The sequence below is a fragment of the Seriola lalandi genome, unplaced genomic scaffold (assembly GCF_002814215.2).
Source record: "Seriola lalandi dorsalis isolate HSWRI2012SDOR001 ecotype SW California unplaced genomic scaffold, Sedor1 jcf7180002054693, whole genome shotgun sequence".
In the NCBI taxonomy this organism is placed as follows: domain Eukaryota; kingdom Metazoa; phylum Chordata; class Actinopteri; order Carangiformes; family Carangidae; genus Seriola; species Seriola lalandi.
Window position 1 is genome coordinate 366,003 of NW_019525246.1, and position 22,515 is coordinate 388,517.

At 39.2% G+C, this 22,515-nt stretch overlaps 1 protein-coding gene across 1 annotated transcript; it reads right to left on the reverse strand.

Moving 5' to 3' along the window:
- Positions 1-2,255: 2,255 nt before the first annotated feature.
- Positions 2,256-4,559, reverse strand: gjd2b (gap junction protein delta 2b). Its single transcript, XM_023423757.1, has 2 exons — positions 4,489-4,559; positions 2,256-3,216 (listed from the first exon to the last, which is right to left on the reverse strand). The coding sequence occupies exons 1-2, from the start codon at positions 4,557-4,559 to the stop codon at positions 2,373-2,375; spliced, it is 915 nt and encodes a 304-aa protein (XP_023279525.1). The 3' UTR covers positions 2,256-2,372.
- Positions 4,560-22,515: the final 17,956 nt, after the last annotated feature.

The window sequence follows — 22,515 nt, forward strand, 5'->3', positions numbered from 1 at the left end:
ACACGCATCTGTAACAAAGAGATTCCTAAGAGAGATATATCTGAGATGAGATGTGCTGTAATAGTCTGTGATGTACAAGAACAGTCTTGCCTCCAGATTGTGTGCGTCACTGTATAAGAGGAGTTTGATTAACTGGAGTGTGACTGAGAGTCAGAGCTCAGGGTGGAGCAGGGAAACACTCAGTGTCCACCTGGACCTCAGGAACCCTCTGAGCTCTGAAACACTACATGTCCAAAAATGTGTTCACTGTTTGTCATGGTTTAGGTTCCTAAGTTTACCTGTCTACACAGGACTATTGGCTCTCATAGGGAATAGAGTTCTGCAGGAATGAGTTTTAAACCCACAAATTAACCTCAAGTTCCCTGGTCCTGAAGTCTCTGGTTTGTTGAATGTGGTTTTGGTCAGATGGCTCAAACACACATGTGGTCAGTGAGGTCAACATGATGTCAACATGATGTTAACATGATATCAAAATGATGTCAACATGATGTCATCATTAGTTAACATGATGTCAGTGACATAATGTCAACATTATGTCAGTGACCGAGGGGTGTTTTACGAAGCAAGTTCAACATACCCAGGGTAACTTAAGTTATCTGGGTTACCTGAACTTAACCTAACTTGACCATCCTGGATAACCTGTACTACAAAGGTGCTTATCAACTGGTTCAGTTAACTCTGGGTTTACCTGTCTGGCTACTAGCGCAAGCAAAATCGTCAGAACCATGAATAATGTAATATGAGAAGAAACGGTGATATCAGAATGACACTGATCATGGGAAATATTTAACAGCGTGTGGATCATTGTTCTAATCAAAGACATCAGAGATTTAGTTTTTATTTACAGTTCTGGTCACAGAGTCTCCTCATGTTGTTCTGAGCTGCAGTGATGAAGAAGGAAGTAAAAGCATCAACACTGTCAGGAATCCTGTCGGATTAAAGAATATTTGTTCATTTAAAATGAAATAGTTATATAGAGATATATTTATTTAATGAGATAAACTCTCCATGCAAGCTCTGTTTTAAAACTAGAGTGGACACATGCAATGTCTGTAACAGGAAAATGATTCCACTGACTTATAAAGATGTCTACTGTCTCTTTCAATGTCTTGTTATTATTTATCACTTCATTGTAAACTCTTTTGTCCCTGTCAGGATCCTGTATGAATGATGACTCAGTTTTTCCATATATTTAATTGGTCAGAAGTTGGGCTGTTGACAGGTTTTGATCTGATCCTTAAGTTAACCTGCTCCAAATCAGGTTATGAAGTCAGTGTAAATTACCATGGTGAACCAAGTAAGAAGTGAACCACCATCGTAGAATTGAAAACCCAGAGTTAACCTTCAAAATATGTCAGTGAGATCATGTCAACATGATGTCAGTGACCTGTGGCCTGTACTACAAAGCAGGAATAGAGGTTGTTGAGGTAACTTCAGGTTTAACTCTGGGTTTTCAGTAACATGATGAGGAGACTCTGTGACCATAACTGGAAATAAAAACTAAACGTCTAATGTCTTTGATTAGAATAAATAGCCACACACTGTTAATTATTTCCATGATTATGAAATATATTTAGACATGGAAATAATATATTTTTATTCCAGTGATGTGATCATGTTACATTTCACCTTATTGAATATCACTTTTGGACGTTGCTATATCTGAACTTACCGGCATGTACCAGTGTTTCTTCTAATATCATATTAAGTACTTCATTCATTGCTCTGATGATGTTGCTTATAATTAACAACTCCACCTCTTTCACATGAACACGCTCGTAACTGTACAGGTAAACCCAGGGTTAACTGAGCCAGTTCATAACCTGCTTTGTAGTAAAGGTTAGCAGGACGGTCATTTATAGGTTTAGTCAAGCCAGAAAACTAAAGGTTATCCTGGGTATGTTGAACTTGCTTCGTAGTACAGGACTCTGATGTCAACATGATGTCATCATGATGTCAACATGATGTAAACATGATTTTATAATGATGTCAACATGATGTCAGTGACCTGATGTCAATATGTTGTCTTCATGATGTTAACATGATGTAAACATGATGTTAGCAATATGATGTCAACATGATGTCAGTGACCTGATGTTAACATGATGTAAACATGATTTTATCATGATGTCAACATGATGTCAGTGACCTGATGATGTCAACGTGATGTAAACATGATGTCAGTGAGCTTACTGCTTCACCTTAATGAATCACTGAGGAGAGAACGACCCTTGTCTTGTCTGCTGTGTTTCAGAGAGACTCTCTGTAAACCTCCAACCCTTGGTTCCTTTGAAGAATACATACTAATAAATGAGTTGTACCTGATAACTAGTCTCTACTCAGCTGTCCTGCAGCCTCGTCAAGTCTGTGCACTACACATATGCAGAGTCACTGGACTGAGTGCGCCCAAAGTTTGGCATACTCATCCTGGGTAGGTCTTTGTTCCGGATCTCATAGATGGACTTCCTCCTAGCCTGCACTCCTCTCACAGCAGTCTTGATCTTCCTCCAGCCAAGATGGTTGAGCTCTGCCAAGTTCAGCACCACACAGATGCCGCTGACCGCGAACATAAACACCAGAAAGACCGTCTTCTCTGTGGGCCTCGAGACATAGCACTCCACATCCTTTATGCAAGGGTATCGATCACACTCATACACCGCAGGGACATTGAATCCATACAGGAAGTATTGACCCACCAGAAACCCTATCTCTAGTGCATTTCTGAATACCACCTGGATGATGTAGAACCTGGAGATGCCCTCCTGCCTTCTCATCTTTGACTTTGTAGTTCTCAGGACTGAGCTGGAGATGTCCTTGACCTCCAGGCAGTCGGGCTCTGCCTCTTTGTTGGAGTTCTCTGTGTTCTGCAGGACTCCGTTCACGATGGTGTTCTTAATCTTCTTGCTGTCGTCTCTTCTCATGGAATCCTGGTCTTTGTCCAGGGAGAGGTACACTGTGGAGTAGCGCCGTTCCTTCTGCTTGGCGGACTGGTGCACAGAGTAGGTGATGAAGCAGAGGCTGGGGCAGCACACCATGATGATCTGGAACACCCAGTACCTGATGTGGGAGATGGGGAAGGCCTTGTCGTAGCAGGCCTGGTTGCAGCCTGGCTGTAAGGTGTTACACACAAACATGGACTGCTCGTCGTTGTACACAGTCTCTCCGACTATTGCCACAATCAGGATCCGGAAGATCACTACCACAGTCAGCAGGATCCTGAGGGGACAGCAGCACCAGAAACATATTAACTCTCACACTAGTGGTTTGTGTTCTTGAATAGAAATATACACCTGTAGCTGGTGAACTTCACTTTCAGATGTACTAATGATAACACTGGTTCCCAACCTGGAGGAGGTGACCAAAGAAAATTGTTCCTGTCTGCTACACAGTCAATTTATATTTTGATCTTTGCTCATTTTTACAGAAGCCCTGTGATGCAAATTAATGTTATTATTTTTCTAAATTTGTTTATTTCATCTGTAAAAAATTGGTGGTTTTACTTTCTTCAAAGTTATGTAATATAACTGTTCTGTTCCTTCTTTTGGTCAGAAATGTATTTTAAAGGTCCATATAGTATAAAGGTAGATGTCCATGTGTTGTTTGATTTTAAAGCAGGTCTAGGTTCAATATTAAATACTGTAAAAAATATCAAAGCGTTCAGTCCACAGAGAAATGCCTTTATTCAGAAACTGAGCCTTAAAACAAGCCGTCAAGACTTCTGGACCCTTGTGATGTCACAACGAAGCAGTCACCACCCTTAGCCCCGCCCACCCGGACCCACCATCCAACCTTGCAGGATTTGGTTTGTGTTGAGTGTTTAGCTGAAATCTGCTATATTTTATTGGATCGCTCAGAACAGTCAGCCTATGGGAATAGAGGCTCAGAGTCTCCTCTCTTCTGATTGGCTCACCAACCTGTTGTCACTAGAACCCCAGAGGGAAGCCTGAGAGAGGAGATATAAAACTACATTGAGATGGTTTTTGGTTCTTAAAACCACAAATATATCTTCTTATGGATCAACACTTCAAATGATTCTTCATTAATACTTTATTAATCACCTATAAACCATTTATAAGAAACACCTTTGAGCTTTTGAAGAATCCCTTTGCTTTTCAGTTCATCAAGACAACAGTGTAGCAGCAGAGATGATTTTTCAATCCTGGCAACCCGAGGTTTGTCTCATTAAGAATGAGACGTGTGAACCCCTGATTAAGCCTCTCCTTATAAACCCTTCATGAAGGAGCCTCCTTACAGAGGCAGTCCACCAGGCAGGTACAAGGAGGTCATGTGTAGGGAAGACAGAGACTGGTCTGCATTTTAGTAACTGCCCTTTCAGTCTAACACCCTGGTCCTCCTACAACAGTCTAATGTCTCTGCTTGTCCTTAATGTCATGTTCACAGGTGAAATCACATGGCTCCTCTGTATGTTGACTGTCTGACCCTGCGTTGAATTCAGACCTCTATATCAGACACACCTCTCTCTCTTACCTTCCGATCATAGTAGAGTGCTGCTGGACAGCCGCCTCCAAAAGACGCTCTAATATGGTCCACTCCCCCATGGCTGCTCATCCGGAGAAAATCACTATCAGAAAGCAGAGGATTCTCCTCTGTGTCCGAGTGCGCCGACAGTATGCAGCGGCTACATGGATGTGTTTCTCTGCCTGAGTGCTCCTGAGAATCGGAGCGTACTCTGAGCGCCTCTGACAGACTGAGCGCGGTGTGAAGCGCACCGCTCAACACTAATCCCGCTTTAAGTAGACTCCTGTGCGTCACACGCACACCGGCTGGTGTGTTAGAGAAAGCCAGGGATGCATGGCTCTTCAGAGCAGCACATCCATCACCCCCGGCTTTGCTGAGACCGTGAACTGCACCTGAACTTTTATATCAGGAGCCCAGATCCAGGTCCCGGGCCCCTCTGGTGGTGTCAGGAGAAATAAATCTGTACAAAGGACGTTACTTTCAGTTTAATTCATGTCATAGAGACTTATCCTGACACTGACCTCAGTCACTGCAGTTGTCCCTCGAAAAGTCTTTTGAAGCTGTCACAACTGACAAAATAACGTCACACTGATGCTTTCAAACCAAAATTTGTCCCCACAACCATAGCAAGACACATATGACACACACATGTACATGCCACTATATCCCGATATAGACATAGCTTCTAAGATCAAACTTTTATGACCTAGCTTACCTCTTACCTTTTTGGGACTCTTATTTTGAAAGTGTCTGTGCTTCTGTGTTTGCCAGTATAAATTACATAAGGTTTTGTACAAGAGAGCCAAAAATTCCGGTTTACCATGTTAAGACTTTTATTTTGAAGGTTAATCCAAATTTTATGGATGGTGTTTGTGTGTTTCTGTCAATATATATATATATGTGTGTGTGTGTGTGTGTGTGTAGCCGTAAGCTGTGCAACAGAACCACCAGTAAGTTATTTTTCATGTATTATGTTTTTAATTAAATGGCAGGAGTTTGAGAGGTCCGTTGACCTGTTTTTGCCATAGATTTGTATGAGCTCTGTTTCTTCAACAGGAAGACACTCTCTCTTACATACAAACAAACACACACACACACACACACACACACACACACACATACAAACAAACACACACACACACACACACACACAAAAAGACACATAGACAGGTTGACAGGTACACAGACAGACAGGCAGACAATCAGACAGACAGAGACAGACAGGCAGATGGACACAATTTTATTCAGGAAACATTTGGCTGTTAATTTCAGTTTGCAATATAACTGACTCCAAATTACATATGTTCTGATTGTTGGATTACCTTTAACCAGTGTTTTCAATGTTCTACTTTTTTCAGTGTTAAGAAAGGTAAACAGCCAGACAGACAGCATTGTCACCATGCCAACCACTGAGTACAGGGAGGTGACACACAGTTGGGTCAAATGACCTGATTACAGACTCCTCTGATGTCTGTGGTGTTTATCAACCACTTTACTAACATTTCTGCAATGATTTATACACATCACAACTGTTTTCACTGGAAATATGTTTCAGACAGACAAACAGAGAGGTACACAGACAGAACGACAGGAAGACAGATACAGACAGGTAAACAAGTAGACAGACAGACAGACAGGCATATAGATAGACAAACACATAACCAGACACACAAACGCACACTGACAGCTGTTTACAAGTTAGTACTCATAGAGGGAGATAACAGTTCAGACTGGACAGAACAACAGGAAATACAGACAGGTACAGAGACAGGGAGATAGATAGACACGCACACACACACACACACACACAAACACACACACACACACACACACACATACATACCAGACACAGACACACATATACAAACAAACACACACACACACACACACACCAGACACAGACAAACATATACAAACAAACACACACACACACACAAAATAGACACATAGACAGGTTGACAGGTACACAGACAGACAATCAGACAGACAGACAGGGACAGGCAGGTAGATAGACACAATTTTAGTGAGGAAACATTTGGCTGTTAATTGGTCGATTACCTTCACAGCTCATTCTCATTGGTGAATTACCTCACCCAGTGTTTTCCAAATGCTACCTTTTTCAGATATAAAGAAATGTATGTAGCTAGACAGAGGTCAAATTACCTGATTAGAGACTCCTCTGATAATCGTGGTGTTTATCAACCACGTCACTGACATTTCTATCAAAATCCTGCTACAGACTGCTCCAACACTAAATACAGAAAATGATTTACACACCTCTAAACTGTTTTCACTGGAAATATGTTTCATTACAGTTATAATCAGGAAGCATTTGGCAATTAATTTCAGTTTGTCGTTCTAACTCACACAGAAACACATATAAATACAGACAAGCAGAGAGGCACACAGACAGATAGACAGGCACTCAAACATGCACAGACAGAAACAGACACACTCACACACACACACACACACACACACACACACACACACACACACACACACACACACACACACACACAGTAAGTTGTTTACAAATTAGTAGTCAAAGATACCTGGACAGAACAACAGTAAATACACCAGAAGATGTATTGAATTCAACCTACTCCACTGGTGGTATACTTCACTACTCCTTTTATTTTCCTTCAGTTGTTTACTACTTTTACATACTACACAAACCGTTCAACTATCAAAATGTTCAACTTTCAGGAGATGTATCTTTTCATTCCTTTTCCTTTAATACAATTCATCATTTTTAAGATAACAAGCTTTTTCTACAATGTTTTACAATGTAAGTGAATGGAGACGATGTTCAAATCCTTCGAAACTTCAACTTCTTTGAAATTTAATGAACTGAGAATACTTTCAGCTTTATTCAAACTTTAAACTCTTCACAACAATTCCAGCTTTTAAGCGATTTTTCAACTTATTCATATCTTAAATTAAAGTTTCTACTGTTTAGGATGCAGCTCATCTTTCTTTTAATATTACAAATCATTTTTTCATTTTTAAGGCATTTTATTTCTAGTTCCACCTATGGCGGTAAATAATTTGGCTTTCAAGTGTTTCAACATGTTTCAGTTCTTAGCTTTTGCAGCTAATGCACTTCAGCTCCTATATTTTGTACTTCAGTTAATATGAGCTGCTTTTTCAACAATTTTAGCATTGTCTTAGAAAATCTCCTTCAGGTGTGACATTAAATGTTTTGCTTGTACATTTCTTCTTTGTTAGGTTTTTCAGCCAATATAGGCCATTTAGCTTTCAACTAACATGTTTTTCTCTTTTTCACATTCTGCATATGTTCTACAGTTTTGTGCTGTTTGTTACACTTTCCAACAACAACTTAGGTCTTTTTCAACCATTTCATACCATTCAAACTCCAGCTTACAATTTCTGCTTTTAATCTTCAGCCATTGGTTGAGCTACTTTAGCATTGCTTCAGCAGTTGCTTCAGCTTTTTCAGCATTGCTTCAGCAATCTCATTCAGCTCTCAGCATTCACATGCATTTTCAGCATAAGATGCATTTTCTAATGAGAGAATGAATGGTGAGACGTCTACTGCTATGTCATACTTCAACATAGAAAAATGGTTGAAACGTTAAACAGGTCACAAGACATGAGACTCTTTTGGTTTAAATTGGTATTTTGATAACTATTACGGTTCACACAAAATAGCAGTTTACGTTTTGTGTAATTTTTAGATTGTTTCAGACTTTATAATGGGTGTGTATTGCACTGAATGTTCAGAGTGGATGACATAATCACTAGAGTGGGAGAAGCTCTAGAACTCCTCTGAAAAAATTCAGTTTAAATCGTCCTCACGGCCACATGTTTCAATCTTCACACATCACGGCTTCCTCAAAAGTAGACAAATTTATTTTGTTTCATACAATGTGGTTACCTTAGCACAGAGAATTTGAACATGATCCTGAATGATCCTCATGACGAAAAGGGAGTGCTCACCACCTCTTCCATTGACTGCAATACAAATTCAGGAGCTGATTTCACGAGAAATGCAGAAGTGATTCAGTCATTTTTGGCTTTATAAATACCAAATCCAGATATGCAGTGCAAGAAGGTCTTGTGCCCGTCATGGTCCACTTATCATTCTGATAGAAGTTACCGTTTTTTCACAAACAACACTCCTTTGAGAGGCTCGCCAAGCCAAAATCACACCCAAATCTGTGTCAGCTCTGTGTCTTCCAGCTAGACACAGGTGTTCGAACCAGCTCATTATGGGGCTCTTTGATCTCTGTGAGGTTGACATACACGGCCACACACACACACACACACACACACACACACACACACACACACACACACACACAAAGGCACAAAGCTGTTAACTTAGTGCTCATAGAGAGAGATTACAGTTCAGTACAACAGTAAATACAACAACAGACATATTGAATTTACTTTGATGGTTGAACATTTCCTGTAGCTCAAAGCTCAAAGTAGCTCTCCAATAGAATGCAATACAAATTCAGAAGCTGATAGCAAACAGCTGTTCTCAGCTCCCAGCAGGAGCTACTTACGCAGAACCTGTGCAGAAATGGACAAAGCTGATTCTTATGGGCTAAATGGACTCAATTGGACACCCCTCCCCCCACCCACCCAAAACACACACACATACACACACACCACCACCACCATCACCACTCCCACCACCCCATTTTTATCACTTAAGGTAGGCTAAATAACAGAAACACCTCTGTATAATGTAATATACATTACATCCTCCACAGTGATCAATTGAATCAACAACTGTAAAACTATTTCAACAATACATTGCTAACTGAGTATATTATTTATTGTCAGGTGTTTGCTCAGGCTCCAAAGTACCTAAATGAAATTAGTTGGTTGATTTTGTTGCTGATATATCTGTTAACCTAAAGATGTTCTTTAATTTTATAGTTTTATGAAATATTATTATTATCAACTTGTAACATGTTTTACTCCTCCCTCCCCATTTTCAAATGTAACGTGGTCACACCTTTACTCAGAAACATTTTTACTGACTTACTTTGATCTTTTATCTGAGAACATTTTTACAAAGTGATTTACTTCTACTGATGTCTTTTCACTAATACTAGTGATGCCGTTAACGTTGTGACGTGCTGATGTCAGTGTGGTGTCCCATCTCCAGTCAGTTTCTGTCACTGGTATAATTAATTGCTGCTCTTTCTGAGCACAGTTAATGTTGCTGTTTTCATCATCACAGTGTCTTACACTATTTCTGCTCCAACACTTAGAGCTCTCTGCTCCTTTTAGCGACTTTCACTAACTTAGCATTTGTTTACATGCTGTTCAGGTTTGCTAGTTACTTTAGCTTAGCAGTTAGCACTAGCTTTTCTCTTTCTCTCCCTCTGTCTCGCTTGCTCAGTGCTGTGTTGTTGTAACTTCAGTGTAGAGGATTGTGATGTTTATTATATCTTCAGTGATGTCTGCTGTCTTTAGGCACAGTTCCACTTGCTAACCAGTTAACGGCCATCCCTGAAAATTTTCCTCCAAAAAAGTCAGACAAACTCTTTTTAAATCCCACAATTTTCAACCTTCATTGACTATTTTTATGTCTAAAATTTAGAGATTATTTTTGTCCTGTATCATCCAGTTTTGGTCTCATTCTCATATCTTTTACAGTTTTTGAGGAAGTGATGGGAGTACTCTCCACCTCTCCCATTGACTGCATATACAGATTCATGAGCAGGTGTTACTGGGCAGAAATGGGCAAAGCTGATTCTGATTGACCAAACAAACTAATTAATTCTTAGCCTTTTAACTCAGGTGTGAGAGCAACTATAAGGTAAATAAGCACGGTGTATTTGTGTGTACTTGTGTGTGCCTGTTGATGTGTGGTTCTTTGTGTTTCTATAATTTTGAGGACAATTTTGGTTAAAAACCATTATTGTCGGGGCGTTTAGTGGCGCAGTGGGTTAAGCAGGCACCCCATATATAGAGGCGACAGTCCTCGCTGCAGTCGGCCCCGGTTTGAATCCCGCATCGGATGGCCCTTTACTGCATGTCATTCCCCCTCTCTCTGCCTCCCCATTTCCTGTCTCTCTCTACTATACTATCCAATAAAGGCATAAAAAGCCCAAAAAAATATACCTTAAAAAAAAAAAAAACATTATTGTGAGGTCATTTTGAAGTTTGTACTGCATGAATGAAACTGAAAGTAACGTACTTTGTACAGATTGAAACATGAGGAGTGAAGTACACGGCCCAAGCGGCAGGCACATTCAAATTTTTTATCTAGGATATTCTAGTCTTTGTTATTACTATCTCCCTCATTCGTCTGTATTAGTCTCCCTTAGGATATGAACAGTTTAACAAAAAATACAATTTAGCAGTCCAAAATACAACCAAAAAATAAGGCAATAGTCTACAGTCTCACACAAACAAGATGATGACTCCCTCAGTGACACAAACATGAATCAATCTGATGAGTTTCCTCCAATCCCTCTTCATATTTTGTCAAAAATAACATTTTCTGACCCTGAGTTTCTGAACAAAACATTGAAAGTGAGACGTCTCCTTCCTGATAACTCAGTAGTTAAGGGTAGTGGGTCTGATTTAGTCAGAGATACCTACAGTGGCTACTGGGCAGAGTTTAAGGTGGTGTACACTTATAGGTGTGCACCACTTTAATGTCCTTTGTTCTGGACTGGTCCATGAACACAGATGCCATCTACCTGAAGGGGCAGAGCTAGCTCTTTTTCCTCAGGAGGCTTAGGTCCTTTGATATTTGCAGTGAAATGCTGCACATGTTTTATCAGTCAGTGTCCTTTTTTAGCTGCAGTCTGCTGGCAGCAGCATGTCCGACATGAACACAAATAGACTGGACAAGCTGGTCAAAAAGGCTGGGTCTGTGCTTGGCAAGAGTCTGGACTCACTCAGGACTGTTGTTGAGAGACGCATGCAATAGAAGATGGAGGCCATCTTAGACAATACCAACCACCCTCTCCACAAGATTCTGACAGGACAAAGAAGCAGCTACAGCAGCAATCGTCTCATCTCACTGCGCTGCGGAACAGAGAGGTTCAGGAAATCCTTTGTTCCCACTGCCATCAGGCTGTATAAAACCTTAGCCAAAGGAAGTGGACTAATTTCTGTCATTCTATCTGATGAAGGTACAAACTATTTTTATGAGTTGTCAGAGTCAGATGTGTGTGGAAATGATGAACTGTTTTGAGAACAGCGTTAAGAGTTGTGAGATTGATGTTACTGATGTTAGTTGCATCAAAGTGATAGAGAAAAACTGGACCTTGCCTTAGATTGACCTTGCCAATGTGACTGGCATGAGACTGATGTATATGTGTGTCTCTCAGCTGAGGCAGTGGCTATACAGAACACGCTGGAGCTCAGCTGAGTAACATCACAGTAACATGGAGAACAGACATTCAACACATGTGTTCCTGAATCCCTGCAGACAGAAGAGCCACCATCAGAGTCTGGTTGGCAGAAGCTAGTTACAACATCACAGGTTGTTGAAACAAGGAATCTGTGTCATCAGAGACCTAAGATATGAACCACTGAACACAGTGTTGCTCTTTGATGAAAAAACCTTAAAGGTTAAAAGGCTCATAAATTCTGCAGATGACATCCAGTATTTATCTGTTGTGGATCTTTCAAACACAGTCTTACACGTCCTGCTTCCCACTCTTCACTAAATTGAGCAAAACTGAAGTGTAACAAGAGTTTAGATCTAAAATCAGCAGCGTTAGAAACTAGACTATTATCTCTAATCTACCAAAACCCTGTAGCAGGTTTAGAGGAACTTAATGGTTCATGTTCTGTTTCCTACCAAGAGTGAACTGTTGTTTCTTTTAACCATGTCAGAAAGCTGAGTCCAAAAACAGTGGAAACAGCATCTATGCTGAGATGTCCTGCTGTGAGTTCTTCATTACACCTTATCCAGGTTGTTCAAAGTTTGTCGCTCCCAGTTTGTAACACAGGCTTCCTGCTAAAGGTCTGATCTCCAAACCCAAGCCCAGATTGTGGAAATGAGCATAATGAGTATACAGACCTCTCTCTCAATATAAATGAACAGGCACAGGGCACCACCCCTTCAGATCATCTGGCTTAAGCAACAAACTCAAATTTAGTTCACGATCAAATTTATTTAAAGAAACAATTACAAAGGCACCTGTAATAAAATGCTCTGCTCTGTACACTGTACACTGTAAACAATGAACAGCCTGATACACAATCAGCTGAAAATATATACAAATCAAAGACAAACTTTAAAACATAGTTCAGTCTTAACATTGTTGTTCACACACATACACAAACTGAATGAGCACAGATTTGAAAAAAATGTGAAATGGATGCAAAAACTAAAACTGAACAGCATTTTAAAATGAGTGAAGGGCTGAAAGACAGTTCTACTTTCTGCATCAGCAGTTTCATCCAGATGCTGAAGTTCACACCCCAGTTTAAATTTACTGAAACAAACTCCTGAGACCAGAGGTCTGATTCCAGAGGTCTTTACTATAAAGCAGGATCTGAGGTTGTCAAGGTAACTTCAGTTTTACTTGTTACTGGGGAAATCACCTTCGTAACTGATGCTGAACTCCTAATCTGCTCTAGATCAGATCAAAACCTGTGACAGGCAAACTACTGACCAACCACATCACTGAGTCATCATTTCTACAGGATCCTGACGGGGACAAAAAGAGTTTACAATAAAGTGATCAATAATAAAGATCAGTAGATATTTGTGTAGATCAGTGCTTGAGTCTTTCCATGTGTCCGCTCTGGTTTTAAAACAGAGGTTCTAGAACAGAGGAGAGTTTATCACACTAAATAACTATAATAACTATTTTAGCTTCATTTGAGACAAACACAGATATTTTAATCTGACAGGATTCCTGACAGTTTGAAGCTTTTACTATCTTCTTCATCACTGCAGACAAAACACATCCGTTCCATCACAATATCAGAATTCCCCCCACTCATTAACTTTAACAGTTTTATCGGCTTCAAAAGTTCATAATACTTTTTTCACCATCAGACAAAAGAGGAAAATATTCAGAAATAAACTTCATGATAATTCTTATTTACAGTTCGTTCCTCAGTCTCACTTTAATCAGCTTCACTCTCATGTGGGAGATGTTTGCCTGAAAGGGAACCTAACCAAAACTAAACTGAAAATAAAAATGAAGAAAAGACTAAAAGTAATAATTTAACAAAGTCAAAGAAAAATGTCACAATCTGCCCTGAACGGACTTTGTTCGAATCTTTGTTTTTTTCCTGTTTTACTTTGAAATTACTTTTTACGTTTTACTTCCTGTCTTTGTCTTGTTTTCCCTCCACCTGCTCTCCTTGCTGTGTATTCAGTCTTTGTTTCTGTTCAGCTGCTGTTAGTTTCAGAGTTTACTCATGTGTCTCTTCATGTTCTGGAGTGTTTGTCTTGGTGATGGTGACCTGAAGGTTTATGAACCAGTAAACCTTTTTTCTGATACAACACAGTTGTATCAGAAAAAAGGTTCACATTTCTCCATTCAGCTCGATGGAGACCTCTGCTGGTCAACGCGAGCGACAGTGCTGTGTTACGAATGTTTCACAACCAACAAACACATGAATCTCCTTGAAGCAAAATTGAATGAATTGATAGATTAATACACGAATGAATTGATGAAACAAATTGATACATAAATAAATAAACCTGTTCCACTGCATATTCCAAGTAACGAAAAAAAAAGAGATAACATTTCAACATTTTCCCTTTTGTGAAACTCATGACCAGAGGAAATAAAATGCACATACACAAACTTGCACATAGTGAATAGTGAATCTGTACAAACCAACAATATACTGTAGGTCAGATAAATTAGGGCGGTATTGTACAGCATAATGACCGATGTATGAAGTGAATTACTGGTGCTTCGGGAGGGGGTCTGGTGTTTAAAACTGGTAGTATTTTATAGTGGCCATGCGACCTCAATGCACTGCAACTTAAGAAAATATATGCAAACAGACAAAACACTCACAACATAACAGAAGTTTTTCCCAGGAGACACTAAAAAGTGATGAAAAAACCCATACACATGGCCCAGTGCAGGCAGGGGTACACAGGTAACCAATGGCCAACATGTACAAATGCTGGTAAACCTGTTGTGTGGTAGATTTTCTGAGGGGGGGTGTTAGGTTCACTGAAGTAGCGCTGATCTTGTATGTTGTCAACATGATCAACAAAGAGCTGGAGCCTTTTTTCACCACTAAATTTAACGCATGGGCAATGCATACACTGTGTCTCAGTTGTAAACTGCTGGCACAATCATGAGTCCCCCAGTCCTCCATGAGTGATGACTTCACTGCAGAAACTCTGCTGTCATACCAGCTGCTGGAAATGTACCCACTCACAGTAAAACTGTGTTAAGCTCTTCCTTGCTATCAACAAAATGGCAGGTCACAGCTAAATATGAATCATATGGTCTGACGTTCACTTATCTAAAATCTGACAGCTGTCGCATGTCTTCTTTGGCCTTCTGTTTCTCCTCCTTAGACTTTGTCTCTATCATGTTTTTCAAAATGAAAATGTACATTTTTGAATCTCCCATCCTCCACAAAGGTGAAAGGCTGCAAGTTTCTCACCATCATGTTGACCAATCCTGTCCTTTCCACATAACACAACAGAAGCACATTAAGCACATATAACATAAATTCATTTTAAGGTTACTGAAATGAGACACAGTCAGACAGAGAGTGTCTGAGTTCAAACTGAATTTAAAAAAGGCAGCCTTCACCCTGACTGCTGGCTACAGCTTGGATTGAGGAAGTGACACTCTAATGCCTCAACATGTAGGATGTGTTGTTATTATAGACCAACTGCTGGGAGCAAACCAAATGCTGCACCTGAAAATGACGAGAGCTGAATAAGAACAAAATATTATGGCATCACTCACAATAAATTTCACCAGTTATTATCAAAATATAGGAAGTATATGTACACTGAACAAAAAATATATACACTTTTGTTTTTACTTCCATTTTTCATGAGTTCCTACACACAGAGGTTAAAGTTTATTTCTGTCATATTTTTTTAACAAATGTATTCAAATCAGTGTCAGTGAGCAGGATTATCCCGCTAACTGAAAGGTGTGGCCTATACATGCTGATTATACAGCATCATTGTTGCACTGGTGTGCTATTTGCTAAACCCATTTGCAAGACCCAAGATTATTTTTTATGAACAAGGAAAACACAAACAAATTAAATACAATAAGGTCCTCGCACCCTCAGTGGGCCCTAATTAATCAAACAATCAGACTAATCAATATTTAAATCAATATTTAATTGTTAACTACTGCAAGATTCTCATGTCCATACTGTCAATACATTTTTCATATGTGCTGTTTATGGGAAACAGGGGCCAGGGATGCCTGAGGCTCCTGATGATGTAATTTATTTTACGGTACACTAATAAAAAATAACAAGACGTAGTTTAGACAGTAAAGCAACCTAGTTTTTTTTCAATGCTCTGCTTATTGATTTTTAAATTGAAAACAAACACAACCTATAACATCCCCCCAAACAGTAAATAAGGAAAAAATAAAAAATAAGTAGTACTAATATATATACAAGAAATACACATATGTACACTCATACCTACATACATACACTTATATCTATACATATACATTCAAATATAGACAATATATACAAAGTCAGGAAAGAGGGGGGAAAAAAAGGTCCAAAAATAAATAAATAAATATATAACAATAATAACAATAGTAATAATAACAGGAAGAAAAATAAACAATGTTTATCATTGTACTAATAAATAATAATGATCAGTTCAATTAAAAAAAAAAAAGGTATTCCTATTCTCTAGTCCCAATTAAAGAAACTTGCTCTAGCTGTATTAACTGGATAAGGCAGAAGAATACCTAATCTAATTTAAAGAGAATGTATTAGTGGCAGGTCTTGTGCATTGTCAGTGTCAGTGTCATTGCCTTGTTAGCTCATGAATTTGCAGTCAAGGTACTCATAAATTGTAGAAAAGGTGTCCACATCTCATAGAATTCTTCAGCTTTGCCTTTTACTATGAATGTTAGTTTTTCTAATGCCAAAGTGCAGGACATTTCTTTGATCCATTGTTTAGAGTTTGGTCTCTCACAATCCTTCCATCTTAAAGCTATTACTCGTTTGGCTTGTAAAAGACAAAAATTGATTAGTTTCCATTTCTTCGCATTTATGTGGCAATCTTCAGTGTATATATGTAGTAGTCAATTTATAAATCAGGCCAAGAACTTCTCTCCAGTATATTTGGAGCTTTTGACAGCGAAAAAAGGTGCCAGTTCTGTTATTACATTTGATACAACTTTCGGGAATATTAGGGTTGAAATGGTGCAGTTTGACAGGTGTAATGTATGTCCTAAACAACCATTTATATTGTAACAATCTGCATCTAGTGTTTATGGTTTGAGTTTGAGCCAAGAGGCATGCCTTCTCCCACTCTTCAACTGTGATGTCTAACTGAAGGTCATTCTTCCAGGCAGATAAATAAGAGCCTGAGTTTTCTTTTAAACCTGTTAAGAGCACGTTATAAAACATGGACAATTGTCTCCTGCCATGTAAATGATTTACTTCATACTGTTCAATGTCAGAAAGTTGCAGTGGTAGGTATTTAAAAAAAAATTTTCTGGGGAGATTATACTTTTGCACTAGTTGTTAAACAAATTTATTTTTTTAAGCCCAAGATCCATCCAGTGTTTGAAACCCATATCCTGCCTCCCTAGTTTGAAATCAGTATTGCCCCAAATGGAATATGAAAAAGTAATAGTTTGATTCATCAGGGCATGGGCCCCATACCAGATAGTTATTGTATTTCTAAGAAAAGGGTTATGCGCCCTACCATAGAAATAGGCAAAGGGCTCCATCTATCTAACATTTCTATTACTTCTTTCACCAAGGGATCATAATTGGCTGATATAATATTTTCAATGTCAGGGGTTATTTTAATTCCTAAATAAGTGAATCCATCTGGAGTTAAAGCAAACTGTGTATGAATTGTCGGATGCTCTTTCTCTTCTTTATTTAGGAATAATAAAGAACTGTATTCAAAAGTTGATGTAGTGATTTAATAGTGATGAAAATGACTTAAAAAATAATAATGATTAACATTTTAACTCATTTGAAACATTTAATAATGGATTTGTGTGGAAAGGGAATTACAGAAGATATAAACTGCGTTTTTTTTTGTTTTTTTTTAAAATAATTTCTATGCAAAAAGCTCCAACATCTGACAAAAATTATTAATAGAAATTAATGCCACTTGCACAGAAACAATATACTGGCTTTATACTGATGTTTGTCACACTGAATGTTACCGGGAATGATTCAATATTTCTCCTGGCAGATTTGTCATGTGTGTCAGTGGGCACAGCTGTAATGTTACAGAATGATAAAAAAGAAAAAATATCCCAAGCTCAGCGGAGGCAAAGCTTCATTCCAGACCAGATCCATTGCTGGTTGCTTTAATTTCAACACTGTTGAACAAAAACAGATGACTGATGACCAAGCGCATTCAGGAAATACTACAAATTATGCTGAGTATAATTTGGTGTGATAGAGTCTAAGTATTGTCTGTTTTTCATCTAATATGTAATTACATGCAGTTTAAGCTAATTGCAGCATAATTTAAGTGTAGCCTCTTAACTATAACTATATTTGTTTGATGTCTAATAAAGACGATAGTATTTATCGTTTTGTCTAATTTGATGCAAACTATGGCATGTCATTTATTATAACTTTTTATGTCTTATTAGTGTCTAATACAAAGCACAGCTTTTTTCAGCTTATTAGTGTACCGCAAAATAAAGTGTGATGAACATTTTTTTTCTTTGAGAATTTAATTTCATTGAATGATTGTAATTTTGCTTTGGCAACACACTGAAAATATTGTCCCACTGAAGCCTGCCAGATAGACAGACAGACAGACAGACAGAGGAAAGACAGAGACAGCACAGCCAGTACAGAGGGACAGACAGAGAGGGAGAGAGACAGAAAGATATACAGAGAGACAGACAGAGAGACAGACAGGCAGACAGACAGAAAGACAGAAACATATTGATTTTCGCCTTGTTTACAGAAATCATTGCTGTGTTTAAACTCCCGTTTACCTGTAAACTGCTCCAGTTTTACGTCTGCTGTGAGGATCAAACTTCTCATTCCGAGAGATTTTAGATGTTCATGATGAGTCGAATGTATCTGCTCAGTGTCCACATCTCTTAGGTGTCAGCCTCTTCTCTGTCTGAGTTCACACAGAGCTGCCTTATCTTTACAACCACAACCAGACAAGCTGAGGTGTGATGAAAACCCACTGAAACCTTCATCATCGTCATCATCATCAACAGACACACAAAATCATGTTAAAAGGCACACATTGTGAAATTCACTTCAACAACCAATAGTGGATTTGAGTGAATCACGCAGCAGGACAATGGTGCCACTTTGTGGTGAAAGAGTAAAAGCACACAACCTTACAGAGTGGGAAGTGTTACACTCCTGTACGAATACATTGCAACACAAAACTTGCTCTTGCCCTTGTTTCATCTATGCAGTTCCTCCTGAGCACCATTACCTCACTCTGTTATTCAGTAAACACCTCGCCTTTGTTGCTGCCATCCAATGTCCGTATGATCTTGTTCCTCTCCACCTAGTGCTGGTTTTTGTTCATAAAAAGGATGGTACATTAAGAACATGCATAGAATTCCATGGACATCACTGTTAAAAGTAAATATCACTTGCTACTCTGTTCTGCTTTTGCCTATCTCCATCGAGCCACAGTTTTCACCAAGCTTATTACTTAGACCCAATCACAATGTCCCACTGTAATAGAGTGGTATTATCACCACGTTCTTGCTTTAACATGGAAAGGCAGTACTGATTGTTACTTTATGGTTGGCCAACAAATTAACTGGGCCTGTGTAGTTTTGCTTCACTGCTACATGTGCACAGTCTGTAACCTGAAGTCTTTAAGTAAAGATGTGAGTTGAAGTTCATCTCCCTTGCCCTATTATTCATGTCCCAGCCAGAATATCACATATGACGACAAGGATTTTAATTCCACTACGTGAAAGGACTGTGTAAAGGACCGTACACTAGTCATGTGCAGATGAAAATGAGTTTCTGTAAAGGAATCACACACGTGTCAACTGTTAGCATCGGAAAAGCTATGATGGCCATGCAAGTGGGTCGTGTGGATGAGTATAATGAGTCGAAGGAGGATTTTGATTCATATCTGGAGCATCTGGAGCAGTGGATGTTAGCTAATGATGTTGGAGATGACAAGAAATTATGCATGTTTCTCTCCGTGACTGAAGGAGACACAGATAAGCTCCTGAAAAATCTCCAGCAGCAGTTCCAAATAGTTTGCAATTTGCTGTACTGACGAAAGGGCTTACGCATTACAAACCAAGCCAAGCCAAGCCACAAACACACACACATATATATCATTCTGTTGTGTTTTTTATGTTATCCTGTGTGCTCTGGTGGCTGGCCGCTGGGTGTTTGCAGACAGCCATCTGACCAGTGCATGACACGTTGACAACACATGGTGCAGCTGCCAAAAACAATGCCATCGGCAACAATGGAGTTGACTGAGGGAAAACAGCTTTGCAATGATCCGTCTAGTTCACTGTTAGAGCATTTGGGCTAACATTTTATATAACTGCAGTCCAGAGTGACATTGTTTGTAAGACATTAAAGTAAACACCACTGACTCAGGGATGAGTTGCCTTCAGAGACACACTTGTAAAGGAGTTGGTGGTGGAAATGCAGCTGAAAATGAACTCTTTTGTAAAGGGTAAGGAGCCACAGGCAGGGTCTCAACACTCAGCTGACTACTGGTGGAAATATCATCGGTCAGTCAGTCCAGACTACAGGGTTGGCCCTGCTATTGCAGTCCAGCCAAAAAGAGTTACAACAATCCAATCATGATGAGAAAAGCAAGTTTTAACATCTCCATTTCATTCAAGTTTGGCCACATTTCTTAAGTGACAGAAACATGAACTAGTCAGTGTCCTAATGAGATCACAGCTCATGGAATAGTCAAATATCATACCAAGACAGGAGGAGGACATGTCACAGAGGTTGTGCTTGATTGCTGATTGGAGGATATCAGAAGCAATATTGAAGACAGTGTGGAGAGTCTATGAGCTCATAAGGTAAATGAAAAATACAACTGAATGTCATTGGTGTGCAAATGGTAGGAGATGTTATTAAAAGCACTGGCTTTGTCCTAGTGTATATGGAAAATAAAATGGGTCCTGCCTGAAAAAATCAAAGAAAGTGAAAAGAAAAGGGTGGGGCTGAGAAGGTAAGAGAAAAAAGGCTGAAATCACTAGCAAGTAATGCCTCAAAATGTTTGAAGTTGACAGACCTTTTTGTCAGCAGCACTGTCACTGCCAGCAGCAGGAGCAGCAGCAGGAGCAGCAGCTTTACTATAACGTTAGAAGTCCAGCAGAGTGATGATGTGAATGTTGAGGGTGGGGGTCCGAGTGCAGCTTCACTAGATATGCACCTTTCATGATGATGAGGGACAGAGAGTTGAGCTGGTGGAAGTTCCACTGCAGGCACAGGGCAAGTGGTGGTAACTACAGTATGGAACACGTGTATTCAAGTGGCTCCCTTTTAACCTAATTGTTCCAGTATGGGTTGCTCATGTAAGTAAAACATAAAGCAATTATTACATGAGAGTAGTGTAATTTCTAATGATGCATCCTGAGAGATCATCCGAAGCAGAAGTGTAATATTACTCAACATTTATCAAGTAATAATTAAAGTAATATTCATATAAATAAAAATGCATGGAATAGATTGTAGGTGGTGCTGCAAGACAGTTGGCTACATAAACCTTGTTTTGTTCATTTTAATTTTATATTTGTTTATTCAAGTAGAGCATAGAGCGAGGACAGAGAATTATTTTCAACACCCAAATTTACCAAGTTCTTACCACCCTCCGACAAAGACAAAATATCTGACAGTAAAAAGCGTGTTTAAGCATAAAGACTGCACAGATAAACTAGACAATGCAATTTCCAGAGAAATTGTGGTCGGATTGCTGCTTCTGCCCAAGCTGAAGCTTAACTGCGTTGCTGGCTGCTGAGAAAAATCTGAAGCTGAGCTTCATTGTTAAATGCCTGCAACTAGTATCTTAAATGGAGTGCAACCAACTCTGTCTGTGTTAGTCTTGAATAATGGCTAAAAAGTGTGTTCTGAGGTCATCGTGACCTTGACTTTTCACCTTTGACCACCAAAGTCTAATCACTTCATCTTCGAGTCGAAGTGGACAATTAGTCCACATATTTGTGCAAAATTTGAAGAGATTTTCTCAAAGTGATATGGCGATATTGTGTTCAGGAGATGATTTGTGAGGTAACCATGACCTTGACCTTTGACCACCAAAATCTAATCAGTTCATGCTTGAGTTCAATTAATCGTTTGTGCCAATATGATGAAGTTCTCGGGCTCTGGCTGTCACGAGCGAGGAGACAGAAAAACTGCCAAATGTCAGTCAAATGTTTGATCAACACAGTCTCATCCCTATTCGTCATATACTGCCGTTTGGTCATTGCCCCCTGCCGTCCACATCCTACGTCTAGGGTACCCCCTTCTCGTCAATAGCAGACAGAAAGGGTCTGCCCATGGATTTGAATGCAAATCCCTTTTCTTCAGATTTTGACGGGAAGGGTTTAGGTCACGTGACTTTAAGTTTTAGGCTGTGATAGCACACAATATGGCGGCTGCTTTATTCTCCATGTAAAATGTCATATTTTAAGATACTTTATGCATTAAAATGCATTTTAGTGACATTTCTAGCAAGAAATATGCATTTTGTTTTCACAATCTCTGTTCAATGAGTGTATACGATGTGTGGTTTATCACTTAATACGAAGCAATTTTCAGCTGTGGCAACAAGATGTGTGTGTGTGTGTGTGTGCGCGCGCGTACGCGCGTGTGTACGGTTTTTTAATTAAACCATTAGTAAATACAATTAAGCAGAGCAAAATAAAGAACAAGAACAGAAAA

Coding starts and splice junctions, on each gene's coding strand:
- gjd2b (XM_023423757.1), bottom strand. CDS start 4,559: ATGGGGGAGTGGACCATATTAGAGCGTCTTTTGGAGGCGGCTGTCCAG. Junction 3,217..4,488: donor CACTCTACTATGATCGGAAG/GTAAGAGAGAGA, acceptor CTGTCCCCTCAG/GATCCTGCTGACTGTGGTAG.